This window comes from Palaemon carinicauda, chromosome 27 (assembly GCF_036898095.1).
Source record: "Palaemon carinicauda isolate YSFRI2023 chromosome 27, ASM3689809v2, whole genome shotgun sequence".
NCBI lineage: Eukaryota > Metazoa > Arthropoda > Malacostraca > Decapoda > Palaemonidae > Palaemon > Palaemon carinicauda.
Window position 1 is genome coordinate 16937779 of NC_090751.1, and position 13000 is coordinate 16950778.

Sequence of the window (13000 nt, forward strand, 5' to 3'; positions counted from 1 at the left end):
TGGAATTTGTCATTGCTTTTCATATGGATGTTTTTCAATGTATTAGTGTCATCATATGCAATAGGTTTCCTTAGAATTGATTGAAAAAAGAAAACATATAGCTGTTTTTATTATACATAAATATAATAATCCTAAAATTACCGTAACAATATATATTCAACAGAATGTATGACAATCAATAGTTAAAAAAAAAAAAACATATATTTAGAAAGGAGCTCCATAGGAATTAGAAGGAGCTTGGGGAGCTCCATATCCGTTGTTTGGAGTAGCAGGTTGTCCGTAAATATCAAGAGAAACTGCAGCACCGTTGCCATTTGAACCATAGCCATTGCCATTTCCAATACCGGTTTTCTTACCATTTTTGCTTCTGGTGGATCCGTATTCATTATTTCTTTTACTATTGCCATTTTTTCTCTTTCTATTTCCATTGGACCGATATCCGTTGTTGCTATTACTATTTCCATTAGAGCCATAGCCATTATTGCCATTACCATTTCCACTGGAGCCATAGCCATTGGCATTGCCTTTTCCATAACCATAAGGCTGAACTCCGATGAGTTCGTTGACTGAGTAGAAGTCTTCAGCATCAGCGCAATCGAAGTTGAACCACCAATCACAGACGAGGTACTGTTGGTTAAAAATGGTTCCGTTGGGGCAGAGGAAGGAGTCCTGCTGACGGCGTCCATTGGGTCTGTCCTGGCAGATGTGGAAGACCTGGCAGCCAGCTTCAGCGTCAGTGTCGGCGTAATATCCAGGGACATTTTGGGCGTTGCAGTCGAATCCAGTGTCAGGTACAAAGGCTAAGACTGGATAATCTACACCTGGAACACCGCCTCCAGGGATGTTTTCTGCCAAGGCTGCAAGTGGATCTACTCCATAGCCGTTTCTTGGAGGTCCATAAGCATTGCTTGGTGGAGGTCCATAACCATTATTGGGAGCTGATGGTGGGGCTCCATATCCATTGCTTGGAGCTGATGGTGGGGCTCCATACCCATTGCTTGGAGCTGATGGTGGGGCTCCGTACCCATTGCTTGGAGCTGATGGTGGGGCTCCGTACCCATTGCTTGGAGCTGATGGTGGGGGTCCGTAATCGTTGCTTGGAGCTGATGGTGGGGTTCCGTACCCATTGCTTGGAGCTGATGGTGGGGCTCCGTACCCATTGCTTGGAGCTGATGGTGGGGGTCCGTAATCGTTGCTTGGAGCTGATGGTGGGGTTCCGTACCCATTGCTTGGAGCTGATGGTGGGGCTCCGTACCCATTGCTTGGAGCTGATGGTGGGGGTCCGTAATCGTTGCTTGGAGCTGATGATGGGGCTCCGTACCCATTGCTTGGAGCTGGTGGTGGGGGACCGTAATCGTTGCTTGGACCTGATGGTGGGGTTCCGTACCCATTGCTCGGAACTGATGGTGGGGCTCCGTACCCATTGCTTGGAGCTGATGGTGGGGCTCCGTAATCGTTGCTTGGAGCTGATGGTGGGGCTCCGTACCCATTGCTTGGAGCTGATGGTGGGGCTCCGTACCCATTGCTCGGAACTGATGGTGGGGGTCCGTAATCGTTGCTTGGAGCTGATGGTGGGGCTCCGTACCCATTGCTTGTAGCTGATGGTGGGGCTCCGTACCCATTACTTGGAGGTGATGGTGGAACTCCGTACCCATTGCTCAGAGGTCTTCTGTCCGCGCACGTGACGGCCAAGATAGCTATAAAGCAATAGTTTCCATTGTTACTAGACAAGAATTTATATGTATCGTAAGCATTTAGCTATTATCTAATGGTAATTGTATGCTGTATGTTTGGCGTTTTATCATGTCTTGTAATTGTTATTTTTTTATATATAAATCTGTCTTAGCTAAAACTAAATTATTATTATTTTTTTAAAAATCTATCTAGGCTAAAAATAGAAATAATATTTTTGTTGTGTCAATTTTTTATTGAATATTGTTAACACGATCAGATTTATAGATACGACAATAAAAAATTATATAGCAATTGCTTTCAAGTGTTTGAAAACTCACCGCAAAGGACAAGAAACTTCATTATAACTTAAGAGAGATAGACAAGAAATCTGTATGCTTCGGATGAAGGAATTCACAATTGATTGACATCTCGTGAAATGCGAGACTCCCTTATATACGGTAGTATGCCAGAGCCGGTTTCGGCTCCGCTTTTGTGGCCTTGCATAAGGCCATCACGAATATTATCACATTTCCTAAGCGATATAATACTGAGCATACTTTTTGTTTCAACTCTTGAAATATTTGCAGTTTTAAGTGAGCATGAACTCTGACTGGATATTGATGTTAATTACTGATGATATTTTCAATAGTATTGAAAAAGAATCTGAAAGAAGGATGTATCAATCAGGAATTTAGCCTATTCAGAGATATAATTTCAAATCAAAAGTTTAATCTCTCTCTCTCTCTCTCTCTCTCTCTCTCTCTCTCTCTCTCTCTCTCTCTCTCTCTCTCTCTGTAATCATTCATGACCTACGGTTACGCGATGAGAAACCACGAAGATGCTCCAGTTTTTTTTTTTGTAATTTTGTGAAGATTTAATATTACTTCTAGTCGTTTCTTATAAATGTCTAATACCAATGGAAAATAATGATTTTCCTTTTTGTTTCTCCCCCATTATCGTTTCACGAGGTTATTGCAGTGCAGGCATAATTATATTTTCAATTGTTTTGAAAAGGAATCCGAAAGAAGGATGTATCAATCAGGAATTTAGCCTATTCAGAGATATAATTTCAAATCAAAATTTTAATTCTCTCTCTCTCTCTCTCTCTCTCTCTCTCTCTCTCTCTCTCTCTCTCTCTCTCTCTCTCTCTCTCTCTCTCTCTCTCTCTCTCTCTCATTGTAATCAATCATGACCTACGGTTACGCGATGAGAAACCACGAACATGCTCCAGTTTTTTTGTAATTTTGTGAAGATTTAATATTACTTCTAGTCGTTTCTTATAGATGTGTAATACCAATGGAAAATAATGATTTTCCTTTTTGTTTCTCCCCCATTATCGTTTCACAAGGTTATTGCAGTGCAGCCATAATTACATAATGTAAAAGAGTGAATTTCTTCAAGTATTTATTTCAATTTTGTGAAGGGTATTAATATTTCTAGTATTATTTCCGTTGTAGTTTCCCTCTCAAATTTTATGGAATATAGTGATTATTAGTTGGCTGATGATAAAACATCAACGTATTTTTGTCACGGTAAATATGTCATTCATTATTTGGTATGTATGAAAGGAGCGTTGTATCGGTTAGCAAGTATACATTAACTTCTGCGTGCTTTGTTGAAGTAAAGATATGTGTGGGAGTGTGTATGTCAAATTTTGGGTCGTAGTATTTATTTATTTTTTTTTTTTTTTTAAGATATAATTTTTGTCGAAACACGTTGAAATTCTGGTCAGATCTGAGAGAATCCACTGAAGCATGATTGGACCATCCTTTTGCCTAAACGGTGTGATGGTGAGCGTCTTGCCCGAGTGACTTTGACGCGAATGAACAGCAGAAGTTCTTGTGGTCAAGATGAGAGTCGTTCGGCTTTCAGCCTAATTAAGTAATTTCTGAAATATAAGGAGATTGAACTTTTCTATGGCCATCCTTTATCCTGTCTCTCTCCTTCAAGTGATAAGTCGTAGAGTTGAAATAAAAGTATGATATACTGTACATATACACACACGCATATATATATATATATATATATATATATATATATATATATATATATATATATATATATATATATATATATATAATGTATATATATGTATATGTGTGTATATATATATATATATATATATATATATATATATATATATATATATATATATATATATAATGTATATATATATATATATATATATATATATATATATATATATATATATATATATATATATATATATATATATATATACATATATATATATATATATATATATATATATATATATATATATATATATATATATATATATATATATATATAATCATCATCATCATCATCATCTCCTACGCCAATTGATGCCAGTCGTCTCTATCTTGAGCTTTTAACTCAATATTTCTCCACTCATCATCTCCAACTTCACGTTCCATATTTCACAGCCATGTAGGCCTGGGTCTTCCAACATTTCTGGTGCCCAGTTAAACGTTTGGTGAACTAATCTCTTTTGGGGAGTGCGAATAGCATGCCCATACCCTCTCCATCTACCCCCTCACCCTGATCTCATCCACATATGGCACTCGAGTAATCTCTTATATAGTTTCATTTCTAATCCTTTCCTGCCATTTAACAACCAATATTCTTCTTAGGGCTTTGTTCTCAAATCTACTGAATTTGGTGGAGATTGTTTCATTGTCACACCATGACTCATGTCCTTAAAGTAAAACAGATCTCACTAAACTGATATATAGCCTAATTTTTATGTTTAAATCCAGGCGATTTTATTTCCAAATTATTTTACATAACCTAGCCATTATCAGTTAGTAATTTTAGTCTATGCATAGACAGTAGATGATTTTAATATATAGGTGTTTGGCAAAAAATCGAAGTCTATTTACTTTCTTATCTGTGATCTCCCACAGTCATGCATAAATTGAATGTTATGCTGTGAAAAAATTATGTATTTCTGCCCACATTTGCATTCAGATATTTGCAGACCATGCCATCGATCCTGTAGTGCTAGAATTGCACTTAATCCTAATAGTCTTGACTTTTCTTTCGTAAGACTCGCCATTACACAGATTTTTTTTTTCCTCCCAGATTTGACATAATATTCGTAATCAAATTTGAAACAATGAAAATATCCTTTTTTATGTTGAGCAGGATTCATATTCATATTTCATTTTGTTGTTTAATTTGCTTTGTTTTAACCTAATTTGTTTTTGCTATTGGTATATCATAGAATATTCCTTACCCCATGGTGTCTTTTCCATATCTGACTGCGTTCTCAAATGGAATCCTTTCAATATTCAACATACTTTTTCCTTACACCTAGAGCTGCATCTTGGCTTGTAATCATATTCATGTATACATTCCGTATCGGAGGTCTCTGATTTTTTACACTCTGCTTTTCTAATTCGGTTCACAACTTATCTATCTATCTAATTGTGTGTGTGTATATATATATATATATATATATATATATATATATATATATATATATATATATATATATATATATATATATACACACACACACACACACACACATATATATATATATATATATATATATATATATAAAATGTGTGTTTTTTGTGTGTTCATTTATTGGTTATGATTACAAGCCAAGCGGCAATCATAGTTTTAAGAACGAAATCGTAAAAAAATTAGCGACTCCGTTGGTGCCTGCATCTTAATACTAAAAGAAGCTGAGTAATAGGAAGATAAAAGAGTAAGAAGTAACATAAAAACGAATAAAGTTCTACAATCACATAGTATTGATAGGTAACCGGTAAATTATGTAACGAGAGTTATGTAAATCTGCTTTACGAAGTTCCTGGAAACGAAAACTTTCATTATATTCTGTTGATACCATACGTCATCTGGGAAGTCGAAGTCCTCCACATTCTTTTTATCATTTAACTTCTTGTATTGGGCTGCTTTGCCTCCATAAAACTGAAAGGGCTTGTTATATTTTGTGAGTTATTTTTAACCATCTTTTATATATTTTTCTAAGAACTCTTTGAAGGTCTATTAAGTAGCTGGAGGTTTTTGATGAGACATATCTTCTAACTCTGGTTTTTGAGACTAAAGATATATAAACATGATACTCTTCATAGATTTTCACATGGATGTTTTTAAATGCATTATTGACTTTCACAAAAATGATGGTGTTCATAACAACAGGTTTCTAAAGTATTGATTAAAAGAATTTTGCTGTTCTACATATATTGTACATAGAGTTATTCGATAATTACCATAATAGAATGTGGGGGCTCCATACCCATTACTCGGAGGTCTTCTGTCCGCCCATGTGACGGCCAGTATAACTATAAAGAAATAGATTCGATGGTTACGAAAATATATTTCCATATTTATTCAAAGCAGTAAGCTATAATTAAATGCTAATTGCATGGTGCGTGTTTGGTATATTATCAAGTATTGTATTTTTTTCTTTACAAATCTGTTTTTGCTAAAACTTTTTTTCACTAGGTAAACAGGTTATTTTTGTTGTGTCAAAATATCGTCATTTGTATAGTTAACACTATCAAATATTTAGATACGGCAGGAAACAAGATTTTAGCATGTACTTTTGAATTTTTTATATAAATTTTATAGGAAACTTTTTCGTAAGGATATACATTTCTGTTGAAAAATAATATTTTAAGAAATCAAGAACTCCCCAGAAAAAAACAAGAACCTTCATTTTAACGTTGCAGAAGTAGACAAGAATCTGTATACTTTGGATAAGAGAATTAGCAATTGATAAACATCTTATATTTTGAGATCAGTTTTATATATGGTAGTAATCTAGAGCAGATTTCATCTCCCCCTGTGTGGCCTTGCACAAGGCCTCCGCGAAATTGATATCGATTACTAAGTGGCATGTAGCCTATATGGAAAGTGATGTACTAAATCGTGGAAAAGATGTTATCATTGGTGAAATGCTCAACATATTTTTTGTTTCAATTCTGGATATTGGGTAACTCGTAGGGTTTTCGATGATTTTGAAAAGGGATCTGAAAGAAGGTTAATTTAGCCTGGCCTTACCATGGAAAATTTTACACAATTTCAAATTGGAATTTTAATGCCTCTCTCTCTCTCTCTCTCTCTCTCTCTCTCTCTCTCTCTCTCTCTCTCTCTCTCTTCTCTCTCTCTCTCTCTCTATTATTGAAATCTTTCGTGACTTCCGGGTACACGATAAGAAATTACGAAAGTGCTCCAGTTTTTTGGTATTTTTTTTTTTTTTTTTAGATTAAGTTATACTATTAGTTGTACCTTAGAATTATTTAATATAGATTAAAAATTACTTATTTTCTTTTTAGATTCTTTCAAATTTTCGTTTCACTTGGTAAATGCATTCAAAGGCATAATTACAAAAGATAAAAGTGTAAATTTTTCAAGGTATTCCTTTGAGTTATATTAAGGTTATTAATATTTCTAGTACCACTTCTTATCGTAATTCCTCTCTTGAGGAATGATGTAATAATAAGTTGGTTTATATAAACCAATCTTCCGCAGTCTTATGTCATGGTATCGTTTATTATTCGGTATAGGAGAGTTCTCTATATGAGAGGGAATTGTGATATTTCACAAGATTTTATTCCCTGCCGGGTGTTAAGTCAGAATATGTGTATGTAAAGTTATGGATCTTTGTAGTTCTATTTCTGTTGTAGTTGTCCATATAGTAGATACACGTTGAAACCCTGTTCAGATTTTGTATAATTCAATGAAACATATGTTTAACACACTTGTAAGCTAAGGGTGTGACGGTGGGTGTCTTCGCTGAGTATTTCAGTGCTCAGGTTGAGAATTTATGGAAATTTATGGAAATACGATGCAAAGGCGTACTACCATTTGAGTTTCATGCCACTCTTTAATTACTTTCTAATTATCATTTGTCGTCTATGTGTTTTCCGAAGGTTTTTTTTTTTTTTTTTTTTTTTTTTTTTTTTTTTTTCTCTCTCCTGACTCTACATCAGGAATACAATGGTTGATCGATACACTTTAATATAGAGGTTATGATGGTGAAATTTTTAAGACAAAAATATTTGGATATTCTGAAAGTACGTGTCAACGCTAAATAATTTTGATGGGGAACCTTAAATGCCGTTTTCCTGTTAACCTCAAAACTATCTGGAACTTAGATTTCCCAAAGAGATTCTGTCTTCTATGTTAGGACGCCAGTAACATATTTATTCACTATAAACGTAAAGTACCATACTCAATTACTATATATATATATATATATATATATATATATATATATATATATATATATATATATATATATATATATATATATATATATATATAATTTCAAATAAGCCATATATATCAATACATTAAAGTCTGGATTCTCTTAACGACCTTGTGATCAGAGCCCCAGGCGGAACCACCCAAAGACTAAAATATCGGACCGGCGGGGATTTGAACCCTCGTTCAGGAAATCTGTATGCCAGTGACCATACCACTCAGCCACGAAGAAAGATAAAAGTCGATGACAATTCTTCTGTACATATACCTGTCAAATTCAGGTTTTCTGTACTTAGAATTGAAAACAACCCATCTTCACCATCGTAGCTAATTGGTAGGTTTGGGACTTGGCATTCGATTAATGATAAATTTTTTTGCACATTTAAACGTGTTTCTTTCATATTTTAAATAAGCCATATATATTAATACATTAAAGTCTGAATTCTCTTAACGACCTCGGGATCATAGCCCAGGCGGAACCGCCCAAAGACTATAATATCGGACCGGCGGGGATTTGAACCCTCGTCCAGGATATCTGTATGCCAGTGACCATACCACTCAGCCACGAAGAAAGAAATGGCTTGTTTGAATAATGACACATACATTTTTTTTTTACATAAATAAGAGTATCCTGATCAGATATCTTACCAATTATTATAAAAAAAAGTGAAATTGGTTCTATTTTTGGGACAAGTTCAAAACTGTGGATAGAAAGCCTCGTTCTGCAAGATTGGATATTACAGTAACAATTCTTTCTGTGACATGCTGTTAAGAAAGCCATAACAGCATATTAATTATAAAGTTTATGTGGAGGAAAACTACATTTGTCAATTTCTAATATTAAAGATGAGTATTTAGTACATCCTCATAGGATTTTGAGAAAGGAAAAGAGAACTTGGCCATAATAGGTAGATTTCATTAATTTCGGAGGAAACTTCTGGGCAAAATGCTATAAATATCTGCAGATTTACTATAGATCTGTATAACCTGGCAACATTGTTAGAGACTACAGTGCAAAACGACAGCATATGTAAGAAAGGCCATTGAAAGTTTCAAAAATGTTATACACCTTGGGTGGATTTAGGCTTCTGCCTGCCTTTCCTATTGATATATCCAGCTCTGATTATTTATAGTTTATACATTGAAGTTAGAGTCTGATTATGACAGGCTTTCTTTATTGCTATTCACTTCAAATCGTAGGATATTGTATTATTTAATCCATTACTTAGCAATATTCTTGAAAAAAACACAAGAAGACTTCAAAATTTTTAGTATAAAGATATCTAATCGATTTGAGAGTAGCCTGTGAAAGGAATATCACGGTTTGTTGCAGGTGTCAATTTTTGGGGGGAATAGAAAGGCTTATACACTTTTTTATGAATGACAGATAGGATAAGTATGTATGAAGTTGATCATCGTATTTATTTGATAAAATATACACAATTCTGTACATAAAAGAACTTACGAATACAATAAGGTAAAAGGAGATAGTTAATGGCCTGTTATATGAAATTTCGTCGTTTAGCTAAATCTGTGTATTACTTTTATTCAGAATGGTGCTCCATAGCCATTGCTAGGCTTTGGTGGCGCTCCATAGCCATTGCTAGGCTTGGCTGGAGCTGCGTAGCCATTACTAGGCTTGGGTGGAGCTCCATAGCCATTGCTAGGCTTGGCTGGAGCTCCGTAGCCATTGCTAGGCTTGGGAGGAGCTCCGTAGCCATTGCTAGGCTTGGCTGGAGCTCCGTAGCCATTGCTAGGCTTGGCTGGAGCTCCATAGCCATTGCTAGGCTTGGCTGGTGCTCCATATCCATTGCTAGGCTTAGCAGGAGCTCCATAGCCATTGCTAGGCTTTGCAGGAGCTCCATAGCCATTGCTTTGCTTGGGAGGAGCTCCATAGCCATTGCTGGGCTTAGCTGGAGCTCCATAGCCATTGTTAGGCTTGGCAGGAGCTCCGTAGCCATTGCTAGGCTTGGCAGGAGCTCCGTAGCCATTGCCATTGCTCTTTCCATAACCATAAGGTACAACTCCAATAAGTTCGTTGACAGAGTAGAAGTCTTCAGCATCAGCGCAATCGAAGTTGAACCACCAATCACAGACGAGGTACTGTTGGTTGAAGATGGTTCCGTTGGGGCAGAGGAAGGAGTCCTGCTGGCGGCGTCCATTGGTCTGTCCTGGCAGATGTGGAAGACCTGGCAGCCAGCCACTTGATCTGTGTCGGCATAATATCCAGGGACATTCTGGGCGTTGCAGTCGAATCGAGTGTCAGGAACAAAGGCTAAGACGGGATAATCTACACCTGGAACACCGCCTCCAGGGATGTTTTCTGCCAAGGCTGCAAGTGGATCTACTCCATAGCCGTTTCTTGGAGGTCCGTAAGCATTGCTTGGTGGAGGTCCATAACCATTACTGGGAGCTGATGGTGGGGGTCCGTAGCCATTGCTTGGAGCTGATGGTGGAGCACCGTAGCCATTGCTTGGAGCTGATGGTGGGGCTCCATATCCATTGCTTGGAGGTCTGTCCGCCCATGTGACGGCCAACATAACTAGAAAGCAATAAATTTAATCTTTATATATTGTATGGCGTGAGCAATTATCTGTTATCTGATGTTAATTGTATGTTGTATATTTTGCGTTTTAATATTTCCTGTAACATATTTCAGTTTCATATAATTCTTTTCGTTGATATTGTTAACACGATCAGATATTTAGATTCGACAGTAAACAAGATTTTTGCACTTTCTTTCAAGGGTTTAAAAACTCACCACAAAGAATAAGAACCTTCATTTTAACGTTACAAAAGTAGACTAGAATCCGTATGCTTTGTATGAAAGAAACAGCTATTGAATGACATCACACAGATTTTGAGAATCCTATATATACGGTAGTGATCCAGTAGAGGTTTCGGCTCCGCCTTTGTGGCCTTGCATGAGGCCATCACGAATGTGATCTCAATTTTTAAGCTCGAAATTTTAATGCGCCCTCTCTCTCTCTCTCTCTCTCTCTCTCTCTCTCTCTCTCTCTCTCTCTCTCTCTCTCTCTCTCTCTCTCTCTCAAAGTAATCTTGCATGGCTTTTGGCTACAAGATAATAAACCACGAAAATGCTCCAGTTTTGGTATTTTTAAGAATAAATTATAGTACTACTTGTTCTTTAGAAATGTTTCATGTTAATTGACAATTTTAGCTTCGCATGGTAAATGCATTCAAAGCCAAAATTACAAAATCATAAACTAAATTTCTCTAGGTATTCCTTTGATTTTTATAAAAGTTATTAATATTTCTAATATTTCTTTTCGTAATTGCTGTCTCAAGCTTTTGTGGAATGGAATGATTATTAGTTGGTTAATATAAACAAAACTTTGACTAGTTTTGTCACTGTAAATATGTCGTTTATATATATATATATATATATATATATATATATATATATATATATATATATATATATATATATATATATATATATATATATACTGTATATGTATATATATATATATATATATATATATATATATATATATATATATATATATATATATATATATATATATATATGCACACACACACTCACTAGTGTAGGCAACCAGTCAGAACAAACGGGTACATATTTAGATAGCTATGCATGCGCACACACAGATTCAACTCCTCTCACCTGGGTATTACTACTTCCTCTCCCCGACCCGAGGGACAGGGAGAGACCGTCTTACCGTGGAGCATGCTTGAAAAGAAATATATATATATATATATATATATATATATATATAATTATATATATATATATATATATATATATATATATATATATATATATATATATATATATATATATATATATATATATATATATCATCAGCTGTTACTAGTCTCCTGCTGTTTTAGGTATGTTAATTACTATTTTTTTAATTCCAGTTATTTGATTCCCGGTAAGTTGATTCCCAGTATTGTTGATTCCAGTAGTGTTATTCCCTAACTCTGATCATCATTACAACACATTAACGAGTAATTAATGGTAAAATTTCAGGTTTTATCCCTCGGAAGTTGGTTTTGTAATTAAATGGTCTATTGGCTGCTTTACCCAAATATGCATAATGATCATTTATTAATAATGATAATTTTGATATCAGCTTTAGCGTAAAAAAAGAAAAACTCATTTACTGACAGTCAAAAGTAACATTTTGTATAGATAAAATTATTCTAATGTATTATAAAATTTAATACGAAGCGAATAATTTGATTTATATACCTCAAGGCGATGAAAACTCTGATGTGTCCATGAATGAAATCAGTTGTTTGAAGTTGAAGCAATCATTATAAAACTCAGAAGATGGAAAACCCCTGGGTACGATGGAATAACTGCTGAGATGACACTGCCCCCCCCCCCCCCTTCCTCCAATTACTTACAAAATTATTTTGTAGAATGTGGCATGAAGAGGCAAAACCTGATGATTGGAAATAAGGAGTGTTGGTGAAAATGGCGAAAAATGGGAGACCTGATTGAGGGTAACAATTACAGAGGCATAACACTGACGTCAGTTGTCATGAAAATATATGGTATGCTTATTCTAAAGAGACTAGAGAGAAACATTGATGAAAAGCTGAGAGAGATGAAAAAGCAGGATTTAGAAAAGGTTGAAGTAGTATTGATCAAATTTAAATTTTGATAAATGTACAGCATTGCGTAGAATATAGAAATTTACTTTTGATGGCGTGTGTGAACTACGAAAAAGCCTTTCATATTTTGCACCGGACAAATTTTTGGAGAATCCTGCGTTAATATGGAATTCCTCTTAAATATATAAATTTGATTAAGGCCGTTCATGAGCATAGGAAGTGGGAAGTTAATGATAGTGGAGTCCTATTGAATAAATATCTAGTAAACAGCAGAGTACCCCAAGGGAATGGGTTGTCGCCTATGTTCATCCTCCATGGATTTTGTAATGCTTAGAGTTGGAGATGGTGGAGAAGGATTGGACTGGATTGGTCATAGGAAATTAACTGATCTATAGTATGCTGATTATGCTGTCCTTGTCAGCAGAACACCCCAGGATTTGCCATAGTTGCTTATCAGAATGTATGAAATATT

General features: G+C 35.3%; 1 protein-coding gene across 1 annotated transcript in view; it reads right to left on the reverse strand.

Annotated features, from left to right (window-relative positions):
• Positions 1 to 204: 204 nt before the first annotated feature.
• LOC137620437 (pro-resilin-like) overlaps positions 205 to 13000 on the reverse strand; it is a 17544-nt gene continuing 4748 nt past the window's right edge. Inside the window, exons 3-5 of the mRNA XM_068350598.1 lie at positions 10335 to 10437; positions 9495 to 9888; positions 205 to 1697 (exon numbers count right to left, since the gene is read on the reverse strand). Coding sequence (XP_068206699.1) covers positions 205 to 1697; positions 9495 to 9888; positions 10335 to 10437 — 1990 coding nt within the window. The remainder of the gene's footprint in view (positions 1698 to 9494; positions 9889 to 10334; positions 10438 to 13000) is intronic.